Source organism: Columba livia, chromosome 4 (assembly GCF_036013475.1).
Source record: "Columba livia isolate bColLiv1 breed racing homer chromosome 4, bColLiv1.pat.W.v2, whole genome shotgun sequence".
NCBI lineage: Eukaryota > Metazoa > Chordata > Aves > Columbiformes > Columbidae > Columba > Columba livia.
In genome coordinates this window covers 11,412,201-11,438,081 of record NC_088605.1, presented here as the reverse complement: position 1 = coordinate 11,438,081, position 25,881 = coordinate 11,412,201, and the positions used below count along the sequence as shown (strand labels likewise).

At 43.0% G+C, this 25,881-nt stretch overlaps 1 protein-coding gene across 2 annotated transcripts in view; it reads left to right on the top strand.

Moving 5' to 3' along the window:
• Nucleotides 1-246: 246 nt before the first annotated feature.
• CPZ (carboxypeptidase Z) overlaps nucleotides 247-25,881 on the top strand; it is a 38,187-nt gene continuing 12,552 nt past the window's right edge. The window contains exons 1-7 of one of the 2 annotated variants that reach the window (XM_005498442.4): nucleotides 247-612; nucleotides 12,576-12,599; nucleotides 14,856-15,230; nucleotides 16,022-16,234; nucleotides 18,340-18,536; nucleotides 19,276-19,437; nucleotides 25,230-25,388. In XM_005498442.4, the coding sequence (XP_005498499.2) occupies nucleotides 525-612; nucleotides 12,576-12,599; nucleotides 14,856-15,230; nucleotides 16,022-16,234; nucleotides 18,340-18,536; nucleotides 19,276-19,437; nucleotides 25,230-25,388 (1,218 nt within the window). In that variant the 5' untranslated portion in view covers nucleotides 247-524. Of the gene's footprint in view, nucleotides 613-12,575; nucleotides 12,875-14,855; nucleotides 15,231-16,021; nucleotides 16,235-18,339; nucleotides 18,537-19,275; nucleotides 19,438-25,229; nucleotides 25,389-25,881 lie in introns of both variants that reach the window. The other variant, XM_065060458.1, reaches the window with a different exon arrangement.

Sequence of the window (25,881 nt, the reverse complement as noted above, 5' to 3'; positions counted from 1 at the left end):
TTAAGTGGGTTATGAAATATCATTATTTGGAAGGAAAGTTGCTTTCAATGGTTTGCTTTTCTCTCTTTTTCCCCGTCTCTCTCCAGGCAGTTGTTCTCGGTTTAAGCAAAACTTGTTTTAACAAAGCTCCCATGCCCCTTAGGAAAACTGCTGCATAAAGACCAAAGGCATCGGACTCTTGGCTGAGGAGCAGGCAGGCGCATCCCTGCAGGGACCCCCCTTCGGTCAAACTGTTTATGAAATTGTAAGCCAGGCTGTGAGAGAGACGGTCAGGAGGCAGAGGGGAGGGGGAGCTGATTCCTCCTCCCTCTCTGTCTCAAAGTCCTTTTGCTTTCCAAGCTCAAATGCTAGCTGAAATCTGACGCCTGGGCTGCATATACTGTGAGACGTGGGCATGCCCTTGCAGTGCACTGATTTCCTCTGCAGCTTGGAAAGCCAGAGCCGCGCCGAGCCTCTGAGCGAGGAGCCGCTCCATCAGGCAGCGACTGCCACATCCCTGTGCTGCCCACGCAAGGGGCTCCAGTATGGTCCTGAGGCTCCTGCTCCTCCTCGCAGGGCTGCTTAGGGCCACCAAGCCTGCGCCCCGCTGTGAAACCGGCCAGGAGACCCTAGGTAAGCCTAACCACCCCAAAAGCCCTCCCGTTCCTCTCTCCTTCCTTCTCTTGGAGATGGGTAGAGAAAATGGTTCAGCTTCAGGATGGGGAAGGCAGGAGCTCTGTCACTCTCCCCTAGGAATGAGGGGATCAGTTCTTTAGAAACTGCAGACTGACAATGATGAAACTGGGGTTGTGCTTGGGAAGTGTGGATGGGAAGGCAGGCGGTGGTGTGGCTCTGAGATAGAAAAACAAGTCTCTGATGTAAGGGAGTGTAATATTCCCCCATCACTGTCTTTTCAACCTGTGTGTATGTGTGACTTTCTATCAATTTACAGAGTTCCCAGTTGGTGGAAACCTCCTTGCTGTCATGGGGAATACAGAGGATTCACCCCACCTCTGGCCTTGCCTTCTAGGAACGTGGTAGTCAGATTGCAAGAAGATGAACTTTCAACCTTCCGTGTGATTTTCTGCTTAAGAAAAAATAATCTTCTCCCTACATTTAGCTTTAGGTCACTTATTTCAAATCCAAAGTATGAGAAGATTTATTAGGATCTGACAGCTGTAGGGTGTGTTTTAGCTTGCTATAAGCAATATGGAATTTGCATGAGCTGATTGGCTGGAAAAGCCGATCTAGCCATCAGAATAAAGGTCAGATAGGAACATGCTGCTAAATGGATTGAAAACTTTTGGTTCAGTAACCAGCTGATTAATGAAAAACGTTAACAGTATGTTTTTAAAATATGTGCTGTTTTTAATCAAGTCGGCTTAATTCAGCTTTCATTTATGTAGGGACAGTGGATAAGTGAATTCCACTGTAGTGACAAGGTCTATTCCAGGAAAACTCTTTTCAGAGGGTTCAAACTCAAAATGATTCAGAAAAATAATTATTTTATGGGAATACAAGAAGGGATAATTTAACCTGAAACTGACCTTAATGTTACGCAAGGAAGTTCAGCTATATTTCAGTGCTTAAATATAAACTGTAGACTGTCCCTGGCATTGAACTGCTACACAAGGCAGCCCATGAGCCATGTACTGCTTATAATTTGAGAGTGCTTTTCCCATGAACATCAAAGTGAGGGCTACCGCAGCCAGAAAGGGTTTTATTTTTGGATAAAGATGCACAAAAAGAAGCGTTGTAGACTATTTACAGTCAATTACAGGAAGAGGCTGTGTGGTTTGCAGGATGCCCTTTCTCCGTGAGGTATGATTCTGCTCCAGTTCCAGCTGATCAAAGTTTTGCCTTGGGGTATTAATCCTAGTAACCACAAACATAAAGAGCATTGGGAGGTAACTGCTGTGGCAGATTTTGTGAGTGTCAGCAACTGTGCTGTCTTTAGGGGATGGCTTGAGGAAAGGCAGATGATGGAAATACACCTTGCATGTGGTGGCACTGGACCACTGAATATGGCCCTAAATTGATGGCTAGTGGTGGGGAAAGTGAGCTGTCAACATCACTGCATGGTGTGTGATGTAAAGGGCACAATTCATACTGGAGGGATGTTGGACCAGGGAATAGGGTAACAGCTTGAACAGTAAGACACCTGCCAGGTATTTCAAGGCCCTTCCTTTTCTAGAGGAGAGACAAAGTATTATCAGATCGTGTGAAAAGAAAGTGGATGGTGGTGCTGCACATGTTCACAAATCCTCTCAACATCCAGGACAGTAGGTTATGTCTTCAGCTGTAGCAGTGGGAGTTTCTCTCCTGTTTTGGGATCCCTTCTGCAGATCTTGGTGGATCTCAGTGGCCAGATCTGTGGTGCTCTGCAGAAGGAGAGCAGCATGGAGCTGCTCGTGCAGGAGAGAAGGGCAACAGGAACCGGTGTCACTGTCTGACTCACAGCAAGGCTTGAGCCGGTTTCTGCAGGCTGCCTGGCCTTCTTGGTGATATTTGCTCTGCTGTGACTCATTTTTCTTTTTATAAGAAACCAAAATGAAACACAGCTAACAATACCAAGATTCTTACAAAATGCTTTGTGCTCTTCTGTTTAGAAAATAAGTAAGTGGTTACTGTCATCCAGCCTCACAATATGGTACAGGCATCACACACCAGGTAGGGAGCTTTTTGAGCAGCAACTGGGAACCACGGCAGTGAAACAGGGCAGATCCTTTCTCCCCAGCTGTATCCTGTATCCTTGGGGATCCGGTAAGCCACTGCCTCCCACAGCGATCTGGTGTTACATTGTGCTGTTGCAAGGTGGCACTTTCAGAGCCTGATGGGCTTTACTGGCTTCTTAGCCTCTAGTTTAGGTGAGAAAAATACCACTCAGCATGTTTCCCCTGAAAGGTGGCCGGATTTTGGTGGAGACAGTTAATAGCACAGGCTCCTGTTTCATCAGAGTTGTGCGTGTTTCTACTGCTGACATCAGCAGTTGTAATTAGTTAAATGCAGCACTTTACCATCACTGACAACAAAAACAAAGTAGAAGCACGTGCCTTGAAAAAGTAAAAGCTCGTGACTTTCCTTGCAACTGGGGCCAGCTCTGCCATTGGGTGCTATCAGGGGTCAGGCTAAGGCTGCAAAATAACAGCGGTAAAACCCTGTCTGATCGCTCCTGTTCAGAGGGTGCTTTTTTGGGGACTTCTGGGGCAGAGATACGCCAGTGCTCAGGTGCATGTGTGGACCCCCAGGGCTTATAAGGTGAGCGGGGAGGCAACACCCGGGCGCTTGTCCCGGGACCGGCGGCTGCGGGCACCGGGCGCTGCAGTCTCCGCCAGCGGCTCCGGGCCGCGCTGCCGTCTATGGTGCCACCGTGTGGGCTCCTCAGCTTGTACAGACGGCTTCTGGGGAGACAACGGAGCTGGGTCGGGTTTAGAGGCAAAAAGGATGCCTGAACCTTTTGCTGCCCCCTCTTCCTGCCCGAGCATTTGAGAGCTGTTTCTGGTACGTGGTGTTGCACCTCAGGTGTCACTTTTGAGGACCGGAGCAGCAGAGATGGGTGAGCAGCTGGAGCACTGCTCCCAGGGCTGCCCGGGCTTGCACACTTATCACCTTGTCGCCTCATCTCTCACCCACCTTGGCAGTTCTCATCTTCCTGACTTGCCTTGCTCCTTGGCCAGAGATTTCCCCTTCATGAGGGTTTCCAAGTTTAACCACTGGAGATGGGAGGGAGCAGAGAGGAATAAGAAAGAGAGCTGGGGAGGGAAAATCCAGCAGACTGGGGGACAGGGATACCGTATTTTCCTCAAGGGCTCATTACAGCTTTTGTGGCACTAGCTCTTCTCTAAGCCACGCCATCGAGTAAAGTTCATTTTCTTCTGGAAAGCCAGACTGATTGAAGAATGGGCTTTACATGTAGATGCTACATCTCCCCCCTCTCCTTCTCTGGTGTTCCCATCTCCATAGTGTGCCATGGTTTGCTGCTAAGTGAAAAAATGAAAAGCTATTGCCTTCCATGAGCTTCATGCTGGTCCCAGCTTCATGGGACCATTTTTTCACTTGCTGTGCACATTTCTAATGCTCATTTTGGGGTGAAACCCACACCTGTGCACACACCCAAGGCAAGAGCCTCTCCAGCTACTGCTCCTCTCATGTGTGTGACTGCACTGGGTGACCTGGCAGTGGGCTGGGGGCTGCTCCCCTGTGCCAGGGCCAGTGGTGTTGTCTGGGTCCCCTGTCCTGCCATGGTTGGCACAGGCAGGTGCTGATAACACCCGGCAACAGCACCATGCTGCCACATGTGGGAAAGCCCAAGCTGCAGGAATCTCGCCTGCTGCATCTGAGATGGATCTGTCCAAGTCTTGTCAAGACAAAAAAATGCAGAACTAGCGTCTACATCATGCACACTCACAAGATGAGAAATTCCAGCACTCGTAAACCTGGTTTTCATCACCGAGTCATATGAGTTTCTCTGGATTCCCACCAGCTCAAGTATTTCTACACAATTATTATTTTAGCAATAGTGACTTTCAACTACATTTAACATTAGAAATGGGATCAGAAACAGCCACTTACATGGGGAAAGTAAGTTTATATTGAAAATATAATACATCGGTATATCCTTTTACTGCTGAAATAGTTTATGTATGATTTTAATCTGAAGGCAAAGTTTTCTTCAGAATACTTGTTCAGACATTTTTAAAGCATGGGTGTTTAAATACATAGAAGTCAAAAACTGAAGAAAAACCTTACTGCCCTAAGACACAGCTAGGCTTTTAACAAGATTTAGTAACACTAATAGTTGATCCCCTTTAACATTTCTCGACATTGCCTTTTCCTTCCACAGTCAATTAGTGATTGTTTGGAGCCGCTGGCTGGCTGATAGCTACTGTGGTCCCCTTTGGGCTGCCCAGGCCATGTGAGAGCCATCCTCTCCTCAAGCTTGCACCAAATGTTGGGTAAAAGTCCCAGGTGCCATTGTCTGAGGAGGGGCTGAGCATGGAACTATCATGTAGAAGTCATGTTGTGAACATGGCGTTTGAGGCTGGTGGGCTACATCCTGGTTTATTTACTGAGCTTTTATGACTGCTGAATCTTGTTTGAACAGTCACTCTCCCAGTTGAAAGCAGCTGGTCAATGGAGTTTAAGGACTTAGAGTTGCTTTGACCATTGCAAAAATGAAACTGAATTTTCAATCCCTTTGTTTATCATGTTGTAACTCCATTGATTTAATTGGCACTATTTCACTTTTACAGGGTTATAACAGGACACTCCTATCTAGGAGACAATGTGAGATTAAAATACAGATTTAGAATTCCAGTGCTATGAAGATTTTAGTCAAGGCTGTTGAATTACTTGTCAGGGTTTTTGTAACATAAAAACATCACATTGGGCTATAACTGAACTACTTACGGAAGAACCATATTTGTTGTTAATTACAATACTTCTCATACTTCTGAACAAATGAAAAGACAGAGTTACGGTAAGGGGCTGGACAGACTGTGTTTAAAAAGGATGAAATGAAGTTCTTGTAAATGTTTTGGAATGGTTCTAGCACCAAAGACAAAACTCTCAATTTTTCAGACATGATTCTCTGTCCAGTTGCATTTAACAGGGTTGAATGGAAGCAAAGGTAAGCTTAAGACTCTGTGGTGAGCTGTTGAGCTGTTGGCCAAAGTACTTTGAGAGTACTGCGACCTTAGACAGTGGGAACTGAGCTATAGAGAGTATATGGTCACAAAGTGAAGCTATGGAGCCATCACAACTCCAGATTACCAGCCTAACAAGTGGCTTCACCCTTCTCCAGTCACCCTGAGAAAAATTTGATCCTTTAGACCAGGAATGTCAAACTCATTTTCATCAGGGGCCACATCAGCCTCATGATTTACCTTCAAAGGGCCGAAAGTAATAGCTACATTTATACAGTCCTGAAATTACATTTGGCCCTTTGAAGGCAACCGTGAGGCTGATGTGGTCCCTGGTAAAAATGAGTTTAACACCAATGCTTTAGACAATAGTTATAGAAATTTCCTGTCCTATTCCACCTTCTCACCCCATCTGTTGCTTTAATGCCAGCATTTCCCAGGTCTGGGCTGATTTATCCTTCCTTTGTTGGCCAGACACTGAGAGATGGTCTCAATATACCTCCAGATCATCTTGGTGCACAGTGAATGCATGTCAGCAGCAGCCCAGCCACTTGTGCAGCCCAACAAGTATTCAGTCAATTTGGCAACTCCAGGGCCATTTTGCTGTCATTGTTGTTGTTGTTGTTGTTGCTTTTGTTTTCCCAGCTGGAAGTTCCTCCCTTCACAAATGGGAAAACATTTCAGATGAGGCCAAAAAAGGGCACTTAGCAGTTTTTGTTTTAGGATCGTGCTTTTATTCAGGATTTTCAGCTGGGAGGACTCCCTAGAGAAGCACGTACTGGACAGAGACACAGCTGGGGTGGAACCGGGGATCCTGTCACTAGAAGTACTGAGTCTAGGGTGGGGACAGATAGGCAGACAGCATATTCTTCCTCAGTTCTTTTAGGCTCTTGCAACTGCAACCTTATTTGAGTTGCATCTGGACAGCTAGAAGCAATGGAGAACTGGCCACCACTGAGTCTGGCTTTGAGCCATTGCTGAGTGGCATGTCTCAGTGTGCATCTGCACAGATTTTGACCTGTGATCTGCAGGTTCCGTGAACTCCCATCATCCATGAGAAACTTTCAGCATCTTCTTGCAGGCCCCAAACCAGACCTGTGAGAGAAACAGTCCTGGAAGTGACTGCAGTGTCATTGTTGTGGGAATACTGTTAGTAGTTCAATAAAAACGGGTGTTTAACCAAGTGCCAGGCAGCGGGTGGGTTAGAAAAAGGCTGATTAACAACGAACACCGGCTTGTGTCTTCCTGCTGTGATGTTGCTCTGCAAAGTGAAGGCAGATTAGGCAGTAATCTCTTTCAGGTGCTTTCAAGCTTCTGCATGTGAGGGAATAGGGCTTGTCTCACTGCCTGCATGTTGGACTCCTGCTGGTTTGCAAACATGTCACTCCCCTGCGGCAGTTACTACAATTGCTGGAGTGGAACATTAGTAACAAGAATTCAGTCCTCTACTTACAAGAGCTTTGATGTGTCCCAGAGAAGGAGTTAACCACATGGGCTGCTTTTTGCATGTGCTCCTCTCTCCTCCGGTTTTCCTGGAATTCCTGCTCTGTGTCTGGGGATCTTCTCCACTTCTGCCTCTGTATGTATGCCTTGGAGATGTATTATAGCTGCCTTTCCTCCTTGGCTTGCTTCTTGACCATGTTCCCCCTTAGCCAAACTACTCAGCTGCCTCATTCTTCTGTCACTAGTGTCCTTACTCCTTCACTCCTGCACTTTCCTCCGCACTGTTCCTATCCAGTATACAATACTGTAATGGCTCTTGTCCTGCTCTTGTCCTTATGCTGTTGCCAGGAGCTTGCTCCAGAGGCAGGCTGTGCTTTGCCATTTGCAGGTGCTGTTGCAATATTTTGCAAAATGGTACAGCTCAGCAGTGTTTGCATACTACTGCTGATATTAAGTTTCGTCTTTTTAGTGTTACAGAGCAGATTACCATTGCAAAGACTGACTGTGTAGAACTGCAAGGAGAGTAACGCTAATGTGATCAGCAACTGAGATGCTTTGTTTGGAAAAGCAGAAGTTTTGACTATAAACAAAGTAAAATGAATACATATGTCTTCCAGTTTAAAATACTATTGTGAGAAGCCCAGAAAGCTGGTAGGGGGTGTGTTGGTCTGCACAAGATAAATTACCTAATCTTGTTCGATCTGTCAGTCATAACAATGCAATTGTGTAAGCCTCACTGAGTGATTTAGATACTTTAAATTTAAGATGGACCCTTGGGCTTATTGCATATCCTCAAGTGCACAACTCTCCTGTTGGCTTTGCTTTTGAAAAGGCAAGCGGCCAAGCCACGGCACTGAAAGTAGCTGTTGGGCTCTATTGTCTGGGTTAGGGTTAATCACAGCAGTTTGCTGCTTACAGTGCTGAATCATCAAGGGGAAAAAATGTAAGCTTGGCAGTAAAATATGTATGTGCTGCATTGTAGATTTTCAAGCTTGCTTGGCAAATTAAAACCAGAAGCGTATACTATAGAGAGGGCTCAGAGAGCTTGAAATGGCTTTTCTCCTCTTCAATAAGTTATTTTATCAATAATCTTAAATAGAAGCTGTGCTGCTGAAAGGACTTTTGTAGCTCTGGTGGAATAGCTAAAGTACAAAAATAAATATAAAAAATTCAAAAGGCTGTTCTGGATCAGGAAGAAAAAGGTCTCTCTGTACCACCCTGTCCACAGATAGGACTATGAGAAGAGGTGGCACTGTCTTCCTCTGAGCCCAGTGAAGCCTCTGCTTAAAAAATGAGAGAGGTTTGAGCTCTTTCAGGCACATGACAAACAGCAGTTCAAGCCTACCAAGTTAATTTAGAGAGCTGAGAATCTCTCTGTATATCATTGCCTGTCATTCTTCTCATGAAAAAGAGAAAGGGAGTGACTGAACTCTTCTGGCATTTCCAGAGCTTTGACAAAATGAGTTGTAACAGGTGGGGATGGGGCTTTGCTGGTCATTTCTTTGTGCAGAGACCCAGACCCAGCGGTGCAGAATGTGCAGCTGCATCTCAGGAACTGGCCTCGGAGATTTTCCTGCTGCCTGCTCTCCAGGCAGGCTCTGGCCCAATTACGTGCATCCACACGTATTTATATAAGTACATACACTGCAGAGTTATCTTTGGCCCTTGCAGAGCTGCACCCTCCAAAACATACGCAAGGATTGGCATTAGAAAACATAGGAAAAGTCCAAAGACAACATCAGCACACAATCCACATTTAAGACACACTATAAAGCAAGGTCTGGTATAAGCCAGAACTTTTCTCTTTCGCTTTTATGTACATTAACTCCTGATAATCTGAAAGTTCAAGATGTTTCACATCTGGTTGTTTACAAGACAGAGCTGTGGGCGATGTATGGATTATATGACAGCTTTCGCGGGACTGTGTGGGGAGAGGTGTTACAGTTTGGGCAGAGCCGGACACTGAGATGGCAGAAGCAGCTGCAGATGTGTCTCTGGCAGAGAGAAACACATAAGAAAACAGTAACATATGCTGCAAAAATGTGAGGGTTAGGTCCAAGTTCGGGCTTAGTTCTAGGTTTAGGACCTGGGAAGAAGGAGTCAGTTTTGCTGCTAGTCAATGAATGAGTCTTGGTAGCTCTGAGTTTGTGAGGGAATTCCTGAGGCAAAAGCAGTGGAAAAGTGTTATCCTTTATTGAAGAATCATCCCCTGCTTAACACATACTGGGATTAATAACTTTGGTTGTCATGGGAAAGGTTTATATGGATTTGGGTTCCTCATCTAAAAGATAAACTTATCATCATCAGCCAATGCCTTTGTTATTGGGTAATAGCCATATTAATAGATCATTGCCTCCCCCTGGAAGTATGGTAAAAATAACGAAGTATGGAAGCCAGGTAGCAATCTGAAACCAGACCTCTTTTTAGTTCTCCTATGCTAACATCTACTCCTGCTCACAGAACAATTCAGTCCTTTTGTGAACCCAGCTACCGCATATGACTTAGCAAAGTTTCGCATGTCTCTCCCATCAGGTATCCATTGCTTCCCAACACCTTTCCCTCTGGCCAGCTGGGCAGAAAGAGGCATCTGCTAAATGTGGCAAGACTGCTGCTGCTGCTTGGAGAGCCAAAGCAGGGGGAAGCATCCACACTGTACCCAGACGCCTCCTGCTGCATTTCCCCTTTGGCTTCCTCTGCTTGTTCCAGCTTGTTGCTAGAATATCTTTTTGCTCCAGCTGAATAAGCAGAATACTGAGACACTATTGAGAATAGGTTTGTGCCACGTATCAAACTGACTGATGGGTATAGCACTACTGCACAGTAATAGCAGTCTGGAAGGTTGTGTGTGCTTCAGTTTTGTTATTTGATCAGTGCATGTTAGAGAGACAGACAAAAAGGACATTTGTAGCTTGGTCACAGAGCCAGCAAAGGGGAAATGGCTCTTACCTTTGAGTAAACATGAGCAATTGTGGAAAGACCATTCATAGTCCCCAAATGAACCCATGAAGTTGTTGTGGGTGTGATGTAGTTGGGATATAAGACAATCCAGATTCAGGGAGGAAGTGGCATCCAATTTTATCAGTGGGATTAATTGCTGGAGCTCTTATAAGTAATCACTCCTTTCTCTTTCCCAGCTAGCAGTGGACAAAATGCTGTTCTTTGATTATCCCCACATGTAAAATTACATACAGTATCTGGCTGAGATGAAGCTTTTTTAGAAATGCCTTGACCTTAATAACTAACTCACTAAGGGAAACACTGAAATCCTGTAACAGAAGGCACCTTTGATGAACCAGGTATTGTTTATTGCTATTAGCATAATGTACCAAGTCAGGAAAGGAATTTATGTAGATATAATTTCTTCCAGCTTGCTGCTTACCAAAACTTGTTGGTGTTGGACATGGGCTGTTTCTGCAAGTTCAGACCTCTCATTTATTTTATGAGGTAATGTGAATCAAGGAAAATTCATAATAAAGAACCAGACTAATTTCCAATTAAATATCTCCATCCAAGATAAAATTCCAAGGTTAGTTTTGTCCTCATTATAATGATTTTATTTTGGCTAAAGAATGATCAACTCATTAGCAACACAAACGAGGATGATTACATTTAAACAAATATGCTGAGAGTAGAAGTTTAAATTTTCCTTAGTAGGAAAAAAAAAATATCCACAAACATAATGAATTTGGTCTTATGAGGAAAAATCTTCAATTCACCGAGCAAGAAGCTAGATGCCTGTCCCCACCAGTGAGAATTAGAAGAAACAGCAACATAGCTGGATCCTCAACACATCGCAAGGAAAACAGACCTGATGGTGTTTAAAAAGCTTGTACATAACAGCTGAGCTCTATGAGGCACTGGTGAAAAAACTCCAATACCTTGGTAGCATTATTTCCCGTTAGTTGCCAGTAGGGCAGAAGGGCAATTTGGAATCATTGGCTGTAGGAGCAAAAGAGGCCTCTCCTGGGTCATCAAACCATGTTCCATCAAAATCAAAGAGCTTGGTTTATTTGACCTAGCAAATAGGAGGCTGAGGGGATCTGATTGCTTTCTGTAAATACGCGATGAAGGCTTGCATAGGGGAGCACAGAGAGCTATTTAAGCTAAAGGACAGTGCTGGCACAACGACACATAAACTGGCCAGAATACTTTAAGGCAGGAAATTAAAAGGCAATTTCTAGCTATTAGAGGAGTGCGCTTTTGGAAAAGTTTTCCTGTGGGAGTAGTTGGGGAGGGAAATAATTACTTTTAAGATGTTATTAAAAGGATTATAAAATGCAGTTGCTAGAGATAAGATGAAGTAGGATGGGGAAGAAATACATCCCCTCATATCCACCAAAGGCTTAATTCCTTAAAAGGAAGGTGTGCACAGCATTATGTGGGACCAAGAGATTTGTTAGGGTAAGATCCATAAGGCATCTTGGTATGTACAGAGGACTCATGGACTTTTAGACTAAACCATGTTACCAAAGACCTACATTTGCATTAGTGAAATTTCCTAGACACCTAGGAAATTTTTAGGCATGCCTAGAAATATTGTCAAGTTGTCACAGCTGGGTAGTTCAATGTCTTTTTCAAACATAAACCTGATTTCTTACACAATTACACTTCAGATATATTGCTGAGTCCTCTCTTTTTGAAGTGGATCAAAGAACTGCTGGTCAGTGTGTTTGTCCCCTGCACCTGATCCCTGCAGTCTCTCCTGTCTTCTTATTAGACTCCATTTCCAACCCTTTGCCTGGGTGAGGGGTATATGAGGCTCCAAATGGCAGGGACTGGTGTGAGACCATAGGGCAGAGGGGCTCATGTGTCTGGGGTGCAGCAGCTGGAGGGACTAGAGTGCATGTGCCTTATGCGTGTATGTCAGGCTGTGTATTTGCGAGCAAACACCAAGCTGGACTAACAGTGGACAGGCAAAATATTTGGGAGCTGGATATTTGAGCGGCTGTGATTCTGGGCTGGATACTCAAGAGACCTGAGGGTCTCAGAGTTGGCTACTGGAGGGACAAGGAGGACCAAGCCAGCTATTGGGAAGACCACAATGTCTGGGGTTTGGCTACCCATGAGACACTAGGTCTGGCCCAGACACCAGAGAGACCAGTGTGTGTGTCAGCACATGAGGCAATTGGGAAATCAGTGGATCCATAGGCCAGCTACTGGGTAAACTGAGCCTAGCTGCTGCGGAATCCAGTATGTCTAAGCAGAGCTGCTAGAGAGATCCACCTGTACTTCCTGTACTTCTTTTTCATCAATGGTCTTTCATCCTGATTAGCCAGACAGTGGAACAGAATGATGCTTTTGGTGCTGGCTATGTTTGCCTGTACTGTGTTTTCTCTTTGTCTGTAAATGTAATCTGCACCTTTTGGGAAAATGTGCTTATCCCTGGTATGGCTGGATCCCAGGATGCAGAGCTGCAGCAGCCTCTGTGGGGCTACCAGTTTGGATAACTCTTAACACAAGGCACCATCAATACTTGCCCCATAATGCTATTTTTTTCTTCTTTATTTGCAGGTCAATGCCAATCTGTTCAGAAAGGTGTGATGTGACTTTGCTTGCTCTCCTTGGGGAATCTCGAAACCTTAAGTATTTCTTAAGTATTTCCTGACAAGTTTGTAATGTTGGTGCTCTAGTAGGTCTTGTTGTTAGAGAGATGATCTCTTTCACACAAGGTAGAATTTTGCTGCTGTGATAATGGTGTTTGTTACCAGCCAGAGACTTTAGCAAGAGAAGGAGGCTCAAACTGTAATAGCCAGTAATTTTATGACAAGACTTCTCTCAGTTACTTCCTTTTCACCTCTGTGTGGCTGAAGGTATCGCCAACATTTATCTTTCCTAAGACCTCTTAGCCTGATTTCTTAAAATGTATTAGGTTTATGTGAATATATGTGTAAGCACATTTATGGTCCTACTTGCCTGAGAGTCAAGTCCCAGAATAACTTTTGAACCCTGTGAGCAATTTCAATCAAATTACACAGAGAGGCTGCAGTTTCAGAGATAATAAACTCTTGCAGATTTTGTGTGGCCAAGCAAGGAAGAGAGATATGTTACTGAAACCTTCCCCACTGAAAAAAAAAAAAAACACCAAACAACTATGTGATCTCACACCTCACCAGTGAGTCCATACCAAAAGGGGAGAGACAGGTATCACAACTACACTTTAGCTGGGAGTCTGAGTTTCTCCCACATTAGATACCAGCAAATTCACACCTCAACAGGGGATTTTTCTCTCTTATGGATTCCCTAGTATTTAATAAGCTCAAACTGTATTCTTAATTTAAATCAAGTAAGATTTAATTGTCTATGAGACAATTTCTTTTGGAAACCTGGCTTTATTAATTTGGGTGGTTTCCAAGCTATTTGTTATATGAATTCCCTTGTGCGCCAGGTACTCCAGTGTTTTCTGGCCAGGCATTTGCTCTTTTATTGCTGTTCAGGTATTGAATTAATAAAACAAATCTCATTTTAGGAGCTGTGCCTATCAGTCAGATAACTCCTGATGCCCCATAAAATTGACAGGTACCATCCGAATCCTGAATGACATCTTGTGGTGGTTACAACCCCTCCCTCCTCCCAGGCCACTTGAGCACCTGGATAGCCAGGCAAACAGGGCATGTCAGAGAGAAAAAATTCCCATTGTGCAAGTGCAGTGAAATGAAGCACTGAGGCAATCCCTGTGCTCTCGAAACTCCTGCCAAATGGGAAAAGACCCTCCTTCAGCCTGAAAAGGGCAGCAATCATCAGTCACTCCTGACAGCCTAATATACCTGTGGCTCCCTGATACCTGGACCGTAGCCTGAGCGGTATGGTACAGAACTATATTATCTGAAATGTTCTGCACATAGATAAATGGTGGAAAGCACCAGAAATTACCTCATCCTAAGTATGGCCACAGTGGAAATTTACTGATTAAAATCAATGACCTCGCAACCCTATAAATAGCGACCCTAAAGTGAGACCTTTGCGCTCTCCTGGATCACAACAGGCCGTGACCAGAACCCCCTTCTGATGGGTACGTCTCTAAAGAGCTGACTTCATGAAAACTCAGTAATCATCTGCTGATGATTCCATGAGGATCCAAAGGCCTAACTCAGCACAGTGTGCCAGCAAAGATAGATTTCTTGAGATTCAAAAGTGCTCATTGAGAATGTCACACTAAAATGAGTAATTTGCTAAACTCAAGAGGAAATTTTAACAATAGTTGTACCCACACATACATTACACATATATTCACATATCCACGGATTATGAGTGTTAGTGTGTGATTAAAGTGTGTGTGATTGATAACCCTGTATGTGTGTGTATTTTATTCCCACATTTAGGTATGGGATTATGTGTATATTATTTATCTCTTTCATAAGTATAGTGTGACGTTGCCAACATCAAATCTTTAATGAAGTCACTCGATTGATTATAAAAAAAAATATTGAATTGCTTTAAATCACTTTATTCATCACATGTTGCTTATGAATTATTAGAAATCATATATTAAACTTTTGATCTACCTCAATACATCTCAAATTGCTGCTAAATCAAAGTAGTTATAAATCTATTCTGCAAAACATCTACTTGCATCAAAATGTTCACAATCTCCAGACAAAACATGCTTCCCATCTTCTCTCTATAGGTGGGTTTAGACATCAAATTAATTTGAGGGTATTTTAGACTGCCTCTAGTCTATCTGTGAACAACAACAACAAGTTCATAGAGAGTGTCATTTGTTGTGTTGTCTTTGAACTATTTAGAGTGTCAATGGAGCAAGTTATTTTTCACATGTTCCTCTCCTTTCCATAGCAAAATGTGTGGACATCACCTTAAGTTCTTGTACTGATGTTGCCTATACTCAAACAATGTATCCTAATTTCCTGGATCAGAAGACTCGAGAAGTGATTGAGTACAGCTCCGAGTACATTCTCATCAGCGTGCTGCACAACTTGCTCCAGGGAGAATGTAACCCAGACCTGAGGCTCCTGGGCTGCTCAGTGCTGGCCCCACAGTGTGAAAAGGATAAAGTTATAAAGCCCTGCAGGCACGTTTGTGAAAACCTGAAAAAAAATTGCCTCCCTGCTTTTGATGCAATAGACATGGCTTGGCCCTACTTTTTGGACTGTGACCGTTTTTTTGCAGGGGAAGAAGAGGGATGTTTTGACCCACTGGCAAAGCTGCGAGGTAAGGGAGAAAGCTCTGATGATGAATCTTACTTGTCTAGGTGGGAACAGTCTCATCTCACTCAGCTTGACACGTTGATGGCACAAAACCTCCCCACTTGTCATCTCAGCTTGTCGTCTTTATAGACACCTGTAAGATGTGATTCATTTTGTTCCACCTATTTTAAACACTTAATTAAACTGTGCTCAAGAAGCATCTGTTTCTCTCCCTCATATACAAAGAGCATTGAGACAGGCAGCTCACAGGTAGATGTTTGGACTGCCAACGTGCATTTAGATAAGCCCTGCCCTGTGTGATAGCTGTCTGTATATTTGAAACATTTTATTTTAAAACTGAATCTTTAATGCACTCATAAATTCATGACTGCTTGACAAGCTTAACAGCTCATTAAAATAATCTCATTAGTGATTGTCATGGATTTTTGTTTAGATGAAGAAGATCCAGATAGCTAAAGACAGCTGAATTTCATAAAAAATTAATCTTATCCACCAGATTCAAAGGGAAAAATCTGTACATTTTGTGACTAAAATGTACTAAACATGCCAAAGGGGAAATTAAAACTGGAGTTTGCACAAAATATTTAGCAGTGTGCATATGCATTAATATGGGTTTGCAAACAAAACATGCCATAATAAACAGCATAGGATCTACTACATAGATTCAAAGTTTTGATTGCAGCTGTATTTTCTACAATTCTGCTACTGAAGAAGTTATTTTGTGGAAAAGCACAAGCATTCATGCAATCCTCTGAGCACCATGGTTTTAAACACTGTTACAATTTTTCTTTGCAGGAGAAGTAGATGTTGAAGAAGATTTGCCTTCAGACTTGCCAGGAACTTTTATTCAGTTCAAACACCATTCATATTCCCAAATGGTGAGCACATTGAAGAAGACTGCTTCTAAATGCTCCCATATTGCAACAACTTACAGCATAGGCCGAAGTTTTGAAGGGAAGGATCTTTTTGTGATTGAGTTTTCAACCAAGCCTGGACACCATGAACTGCGTGAGTTATATCAGTGTTGATCAGGTTGCTTGAGGGAACTCCAAATTATCCATCTGAGTAGAAACAGGTCCTTTTAACAGGTCCTTACATCACATAAACTGTAAAAAGCACTGATTCAAAAACATTTCTCCTCCTTTGTGTTCCTGAATTGCAGAGACAGCTGGTGATTCACTGTAGCTATTACAATCTGGTTGCAATTTCCTAACTTTATGACTTCAGTTTATGACCATTACTTGTCCTTATATCTATGTCCATGTATGTGGTTGCAATGATAAGGCGAATATCTATTTGTGCCCAGCACACAAAGATGTTTGGATAATTTTCTCTTACTGACCTGCCCTCTCCATCATCTACCACTTCTTCTGTCTTTTTATTAACATTATATTGTCAAATATTGCACACTTCCTGCAAGTAATGCTTGTGCCTAGTCTAAACATAGTCCTTCACATCCTAAAACATGTACATCTTGTGAAAAGGCCTCAGATACAGAAGGACATTGACATCAGAAAAGGGCAATGCAGCACAGAAAACAATCCTCCCCAGCAGAGATTCAGGTCAGTGCAACATCTGTCACTTAACTGAATGATACCAGGAATTTATGTTTTGTGCCTGAACATCCTTAGGATATGAGGCCTCACAGCTTTTCTGCAAACGGGAGTCGTGCTGTTCTCTGTTTTGTGGATTCATCACTGAGACAACAAGGGCCAGATTTTTAAATGTTCTCAATTATTAAAAATGCAGATCATTTTCTTGGGGAGTATTAGGTATTATTTTCCAGTTACCAGCTCCCAGCTCAAAAATAGTACCTGAGTAAATCTAATGGACTGCTACAGCCATTGCTGCATACCAAGAGCCCCAGGTTGTTTCTCAAAAGACTAGCTCCAGCATCAAAGAAGCCTCAGCAGTGTAGTAGAACTGAGCTAAATCTGACAATACTTTATTGAGATTATGATCTCAGGTCAAGCTACTGTGTCCTCAATGTGATATGCTGCAGGGGAGGCAGCAAAACCAGCAAAGACTGGTGTTAACTTTGTTTGCTCTCAGCCACATTGCCTTGCATGGTGTAGGGGTATTTTGAGGTGCCTTTAATCTTAATCAAGATCTCAGTAGACGTCTTTGACAGAGCAAAGATCTACATTACTATTTCCTGGCATATCATCCTTCCTCTCTTCTGTAAAGAAAAGTTGCAGGTGTCTTTTTAAGCTGATACTCTATTTACAGGAAAACACAAAGCCTATGAATCAGGTTTTTTAATTAAAACTGTGATATGGCGTGATAAAATATGGTAGTTTAACACATTATTTAGTATTTCCTTCTAAATATGTTGCTTCATGCTGTGCAAGAGAGCATAAAGGAGGGTGGAAAAGTCTCTAGAGTTGGATATTTTGCCAGCCTGAGCAAGCTGGCATAATAGCTCTGTGCCAGCCCTCCTCCAGTGCCTAGTGCTCAAGGCTGGCCAGGATCAAAGAAGATGATGAAGGGATAGACAGGAATGGGTGTCTCAAAAATGCATCTATTTTCTACTTTCCATTAGTCTCTAAGGAAGGATGGAAATTCAGAGAATAACTGTGGGGAATTGTGAAGTTATGTGTTTCTAAAAGTCTTATTCCAAGGCTATTGAGCCTAAAAGCCACTTTTTATGCATGACCTAATTTCTGTTCCAAATAGAAGGCTAATATATTACACATCTGCAGGTCGTTTCTAGGATCTGTGATATTATATGGCATTAAAGCCACCCAAGGTAAGTGAGAGTGCCAGGAGAGTATTTTGTTCCTTCCCAGCCACGGCTTGAAACTTTTGCTTGCAGCATTCTTTGTTCACAATTAATGACGAGTTCAGCAAAAGCTCAGTGATGACTGCCTCTTACAGTTTGGGATCCTGAAAGTACGGACTTACTTTATTCCTCATTATTTCAAATGTCTCTGAACTGATTTGTAATGGAGGGAAATTCACCTGGAACTGCTGTGCTATTTGCAGGAATGTATGTATTAAATTAGTGTAAATAAAACTTTCTGACTCATCAGTAAGATATTTGGGTTACTCTGCTTTTGGAAACCATCCAAGTACAATCAAATTAAAACATCTCATTGTTTCATATTCCACAGTCAAGCCAGAATTTAAGTACATTGGCAATATGCATGGAAATGAAGTTGTGGGGAAAGAGCTGCTAATATACCTTGCACAGTATCTGTGTTCGGAGTATCTTCTCGGGAACCCTCGCATCCAGACCTTGATTAATAACACCAGAATTCATCTCCTACCTTCTCTCAACCCTGATGGGTATGAATTGGCTGCAGAAGAGGTAAAAGACTTTTTTTCATAAGGAAATATTCAGTGCTTCATGCTTCTAAAATTCCCCATGGGAAAGGACAAACTGGGAGGGGAGTGTCACGTATGGGAGGGAGTGTTAATCAGCAGCCAGAATCCCAGGTCAGTTTGGTGGTAAGTTGCTTTCCAAAGACGATGTGAACAGAGCTAAGAGGAAATCAGAGCCATGCCTGTCATTCTGGCTGCCTGCATGCGATGACGTGGGAATGACTTACTTTTTCACACATTTAGCACTCTCTGCTATCAGTTCCAGAACAAAATGGCCACTGACTCACTTTTCACCTCACTTTTAATGCTAGCACCAGTAGCACAAAAATAGGACCTTTCTCTTTCTGCGTTCCTTGTGTGGTGAGCTCTGTCTGTTGTATGAGTCTGAGGTTTTTGCATTCTTGTCTTGGAGCATCAGCTCTATTTTCTTTTTCTCCTCCTCTAACCCACTCTGCATGGTGCTCTGTGCTGAATATGAAACTGCTGTGGTCCTCTCGTGAGTCACATCACTGGTGAGTGAAATGCTTCCTGCACACTAGTTAGTGCGTTAGTGATCATGGGGATAAAAAATGATTAAGAAGTGTGGGTTTTTTTAATAGTATAGACATTTTCAGCTTATTTATTTTAAAACTTCCACTTGATTAAAATGGCATTTTAAATAATTTCCACAAAGTGATATTCTGAGATGAAGGTATTCTGAAGTTGGTTTCTATGTTACAAATTAGGGAGCTGGTTACAATGGATGGGTCATCGGAAGACAGACAGCTCAGAACTTGGACCTGAACAGAAATTTCCCTGATCTGACGTCTGAAGCTTACAGAAGAGCTGAGATTCGTCGGGCCCGCCTTGACCACATCCCCATTCCACAATCCTACTGGTGGGGTAAGGTATGAATTACAGATTTTATAAATCATGTATGCTGCAGAGAAACTCAGGAATTAAGAACCTGAGTTTGCTTAGTCTGAATTTATTCTCTAATAATCAGGGTTTTTAAGTAGGAATAAACTGGATGGGCTCAGAATTGGCATGAAAAATCCTGGTGTAGTTCTGGCCAAAGAGGCAGGTGTCACAAATCACCGGGAAAATTTGTGGATAATTTAGATTTTTCTATTTTATATTAAGAATAATTACTTTTAGGAGGGGTCACAAGTGTGTAACAATTCATCATTAGTGATTTAAACTGCAGTAGTATGGTAAAAGACTTTATGAACTTGACCGTCATCACACTAAGCTCTGCACAGGTTTGATGCAATAGTGGTTTCTGCCTTGGAAAACATACAAAGGCTTCATGTGAAGTTGCATGGCATCAGCTTTCCATGGAAAGGATGTTTATAAACCACAGTAGTCAGCTGGAGCAACAGAAACTGCCTGTCAGGCTGCAGTGGTGCTGGAAGGGAGAATTGCTGCTGCCTCCAGTCCTGGGGAGCAGGATGGAGGCAGCACTGCAGGGCCTCACACTCATCATCACTAACCTTTGTGTTACATGATGTCCAGGAATGCAAAGCTCCATCCTACCTGTGCCACTGGCAGTCCAGCAGCCCACAACACTAGCAATTCAGATAGGAACTTAGTTCATCTCAAAACAAAAAACGCAAGAACCTAACTCACTAGTTCTGATTTTGGGAGCTTGGCTTTTCTTCTGCTTTTAAACTCATTTTACTGTGATTCAATTATTTTTTTTTTCGCTCATACAGAGCCTCAGATAGGTGGGGAACAGGATCGTTCCAGCAGAAGATTTGAGAGACCATACTTTGGTTTTCTTCTCTGATGCAGGTGATCTCATATGAGGCCAGGTCTAAATCCCAAAGGCATCTGTGATGCTACCCCAGTGTCTTGGTACCCCATTTCACAGCAGTGAAACTGGATAAAAGGTCTCACTTTCTTGGGATAATGTGCATATTGAAGATGAATGGCTGTGAAAATCTCTGTAATGCAAGTTATAGCAGACCACTTATTTTTAACATAACTAAGTGGAATAAGTTTATTTTATGAATGTAATCATATAGATCCCAGCTCATGTCATTAGATTTCTAAATAAGTAAAAGGTCACAAGCTTCACAGTTTCCAACTTTTGACCGAATAATGGGAGATAACAGTGAGCTGGTAAATGTGAGTGAGTGCCAAGCTTCAGATGGGAAAGATGCTCAGGAATTCTGAAAGGAGAAGTTATTGGTTTTCCTTTTGGAAAAAAAAGTCATTGAAGATGCCTTTAGTTTTCCATGGAAGTATCCAGGAAAGCTACTTTTGCCTTTTCAGTCTGGACATAATGGCTGCGCAGCAGAATTCGAAGTATGAAGGAAAGGATGAAGAACGCCCACCAGCTGTATGTGCACTCTCTCTGAGTCCAGAGGTACATGATTGAAGGCCCAAGCACAACTGAGGAAGGACAAACATGGCTTTGGCCCCTCTTTGTGTCAGTAGCTGGTGCAAGCTGTGAGCTTGTCCCACACTGTGCAGCACAGAGTCCCCATAACTCTCTGGATTTTCTGGCTCTGACTTGCTTGCTCCCTCCTCCAAGTCCTGCTTCTGCCCTGGTCCTTCTGCTGGTCTTTGGGATGATCAGTGTTAGGCAGCTACTTGCAGAAGTAATTTTTACAACCATGTATTTAGCTTTCTTAGATGCTGTGGAACATCATAGCATTTTATAGAGGGCTGGATGGAGACAGCCCAGCATTTCTCCCACAGTTATCCCATTGCCATGGCAAGCTGTGCCCCATATACAGGATGCCGGTCACACTGGGGTGTCTGTCACCACAGGCAAGGGACCAGGAAGACGTGGCACACAACCACCCTCTGTCTGAGCTCTGCCTCATTGGTTGCAGATGCTGGTATATAAACACATTCCTTGTCCTCCAGACCTTTTATTGTTATTGAAGAAGAAACTGAAATAAGATGATGGTCCAATGATTTATTCCTCACAGCACCAAAGCTCAGAGAACCTCTAGATGCTCTCTTGACCACAAAGGGGGTCCTGACCTAAACAACACCCAAAGCATCTCCAAATATATGTGCTTTGCAGAACAAACGAGGGAAGCAATTTTTCAATGACCTGAATGGCACCACAAAATTTCCTTGACAACTGCAATGTCACATGGTTCAGAAACCTAGCAATAAGAAGTCTCACAGACTCGAGTCCCCCTCCTCCACCAGTGGTATCACAGGACAGAAAAATTGGGTCTCCCATAATGAGCTTCAATTTTGTCAGGCAGATGAACCATGGCTTTCACAGTAGTTGGCTTTGTGCATGCAAAAACATTAGATTGTATATTTCAACACCAGCCTCTCAGCTTTCATTTATTTAAGAGTGTTTATTACCTGCCTTATTAAAGTAATTATCTGAGTATTGCAGGGCATTGTATAAAGATGAGAAAATGGAAAGCAAGCTCCCAGACAATCCCATAAACTCAGGAGACCTCCTGCATCCCCGTAACCCTTGCTGTACAGTGCGTTTTGTTCCCCGCTATTATGAATAATTGTAGTAAGTGGTCTGAGTGCTTAGACTTTAGGCTTCATCTGAAATGAAGTCAGTTAAATTGGCATGATTCAAACAGAATGTGGAGGTCTGTGCCAGTGGAGGCTGGCATAGTCTTCAGCAAAATGAGTCTGATTGCTTCTAAAAAGAAAAAAAAAATATCTTTGAAAGCCATGGAGACAGTGACTAATTGCAGTGTAATTGACAGAAATGAGATTCAGGTCTCAAAAGGGTAGTGGCCATTCAATACACTTATGCAGGAATAATTTAGCTGTTTTCTAATTTTGCACCGAATTGTTCTTGTGAGATGGATACTTTCAGAATGATCTTGTCTGACTAAAAAGCAAGAGCCCTGGTGAAAAAAAAAAAAAAAATCAAACCCCATAAATCAAAAACCACATTAAAGGAAAAGTCTATGAGTAGTCAAAGGCCAGAGTGACATAGATAGCATCTGATATCATCCGGTGGAGCTGAACCAGGATGTGCACATTTCAAAGCCTTAATCACCGTACATGATGTCACTGAAATGTTATTAAGATAAAAATAGTGACATTGAAACTCCTGATTTTCCACAACATTCGCTTCAATAAGACGTTGTCTCTCTGACACAGCAGTGTCTCGTGGGTTGTGCAGGTACCTAGTGAGCAATCTGGTTAATCAGGGGGAGGGACTGAATTTAGGAACTCTCTGAGTAAAACTGTGAATTTCACCCTTGCTCACTGAAATACAGAAGCAACTTTAAAATCTTCTTATCGAGGCCCCAGACTGCTGTTGGAAAGCAGGGCTGATTCTGGCGCCAGATGTGCCCTCTCTGGCTGGGCAACAGGAGCTGGGGCAGCTGCTGGCAGGGCAGGGAGCTGCTGGGAGCTGGGGGCAGTGTCCTCCTGGGGAGGGCTGGTGCTGTGGGGCTTGGGGGATGCAGGCTTGTTGCCAGCTCCTCAGCCACTCTGTGAACCCCAAACAGGAATCCATGGGACAGGCAGTGCCACTTGCAGCTCCTCACAAGTCACCTGAGGTCTTCTGCTCTTCAGAAGAGATGAGCTCAAACGATGAACAAAGTGCTTTCATGGCACAGCCGAGAGTGGTTTGTTCAGTCCCAAATTCCCCCGGGATTAATCGTTATTAGATGATCCCAGATGCACTGTACAAAGACCAGAAAAGCAAATGCTTTAACTGCTGCAGGTAGCATACTTTGGACACTGCCAGGTTCCTTGTCATGAAGCCTGGTGGGCTGTTTTCTTCTCCTACATTTGTCTTCTGTGAGTGAGCATGTGAGACTGCAAAAGGTGCAGAGAATTTGTCTTTTCCTTTCAGAGTGCCTTTTATTTGCCTTTTTTAAATATGTTTTTCAGGTCATGCCCTTCCTGGAAACTCTGTTTCTAAACTTCACATTATATAAAAAACCCTGTCTGGGTTTCTGGTGTGCAAAGTGCATTCTGTGCATTCCTGAGTTGGTCAGACTTTACCTGTTATGTCTCATCTTACATTTAAGTTGCCTCTTTACAGTACCAGGATTGAAAAGTCTGCAACACAGAGATTCAGGCTACCACTAGGTTGATAGATAAAATGGACAAGGTCTGTTTCTCCTGAGGACAAACGGGACAATCTGACTTGTGTCCATACGCTAACTACAAACTACAGATTCAGTAATCCACTTTACAGCAGCGGGAACCCTCAGGTTCCAATTTCCTCACAAGTACAAGGTACAGGATTTTCAAATAGCACAGCTGCTGTGGCTGGAGGCACTAGTTCAACTCAATGACTAGAGAATGGCATTTTAAGGAAACTAGGAGTACTCAGTTAATAATTATGGCATCTGAAGGGAGGTAGCCTCCTGCTTAGGTCAGGAACATACAGAGCGATATCTTCTTAAATAACTCCAGGTAAAACTGTATTTAGACATTGCTTTTCCTGAGACCCTTTGCTTTCTACCTCTTTGTTGGGAGCTGTAATACATCCATAGTGCACGTTTGCTTCACAGTGTTTTTCTCTGCTCAACACTAAGTTTGTTCTACCCACTGCATCCCCAGAGCTGTGATTTACCAATAGCAGGATAGGGACTGATACAAAAGAAAAAAAAGGAATTACTATTATTGCAGCTCTAATGTATAGGTGTTTAGGGCTTTTGTTTGGTTGGTTTGTTGTTTGATTGTTTGTTTTGTGGTTTGTTTGTTCATTTGGTTTTGGTTTTGGGTTTTTCCCTGCACTTTGCTGACTTGATTCACTGTTACTAGTCAGCCACTCTGGGGTCCTGGCTGGATGATTTTCTAACTGCTGATGGAATCAAAGCAAAGAGTGATATGCAATGTTAGCAGCCCTACATAGATGCATAGATGTCTGTCATAACAAGTCTTGCTCATTTTTTTAAAAACCTGCATATCTGCACTTGTGCAAAGCACAGTCCGGATTAGCAGCCTCTGCCTTCACCCACTTTTCCCCTGGTAACTCCACAAGCTTCAAGGAAAGGAGCCTCAGCTCCTCCCGGGGCACGGGCCTGTGTCTGGGCTTGCAGGGACCAGCCACCAGATGACACTGTTACCCCTAAGAATTGACTATCAGCAAAGCAGGTCCCTGAAATCCCTGCTCAGGAAAAGGGATGAAGGAGCCTCCCGTATGCCAGGGGCAAATGGGTGCCTGAGCATCTCTGGGAGTCCATCCGGTGCCCATTCCCTTGGCCACTGTCTCTGAGAATGGACTGTCAGAAAGACAAATTTTGCTATTTATCTGGATCAATTCACTTCAGGTAAACTGCAGTCATTGCTGGCCTTCCTATGCATTAGTTTTCATTTATTTGCAGATGCACCTGGACCAAAGGGTAGCAAATGAGACAATGTTATTTCAAATAAGTGCTGACAATTACAAAATGGTCCCTGTATTTCAGTTTATCCACCCAAAGTCAATCCTGCTGAGTTGAAAACGAAATTAGGTAAGGACCTTGGTTTGCAAGTAGTGGCTCAAAGCCAAAATTTTTCAAGTCTAAAATGTTGCCGTCATCACTTTGAACTGCTGAAAATGTCACCGTAATAAAAAGTTATTCTTCTGCCTTTTTTTTTCCCCCCTTTTTTTCCACAGTGAACAGAGCCAAAGAGTCTCATGGTTGTCCTGTCTGACACACTCCCTTCTCTGCTGGGTGTCATCCTGCCCAGGACCAAATTGCTTTGGAGCTACATGGATACTCACAGATATTTTTTTTGTCCTGGATTTCAGGTGGCCCCTGAGACAAAAGCAGTCATGAAGTGGTTGAGGTCTATCCCGTTTGTGCTCTCTGCCAGCCTCCATGGGGGTGAGCTAGTTGTGACCTACCCTTATGACTACTCAAGACATCCTATGGAAGAAAAAATGTTCTCCCCCACACCTGATGAGAAGGTAATATTGGTTTTGCAGGATGAGCATATCAGTATGGTTTCCATGTCTGGAACTACGGAATCTTTTTCTTTCAACAAGTGTCAAACTTCTATTTACTTAGATTGTATACATATCTGTATATGTATGAATGCATGCATTAAATAGTCAATAAATCACATTTTTATATATAATGCATGTATATGTACATATATAATATATGATTTATACACTTATTTAAGGTGCATTAAAATATAGGATCATTTACACACTATCAGTTGGATCTGTAAAGATTCACCCATTTTTGTGAGGCCAAACACGATTTGACAAAGCACAGGCTAGGAAAAGCCAGGCTTTTACTATTTAAAGGGTGAAGGCTATGTATTTTTACCACTGATTTCCAGAAGAAAAGGAACAAGCCTGACCAGCAGTGTTATTTTCTGTTGAAATTGGTAAGGAAAGGAAGAAAAAAAGCAACAAACATACAAAACCACACGCACCAAAAAAAAAAAGCTAT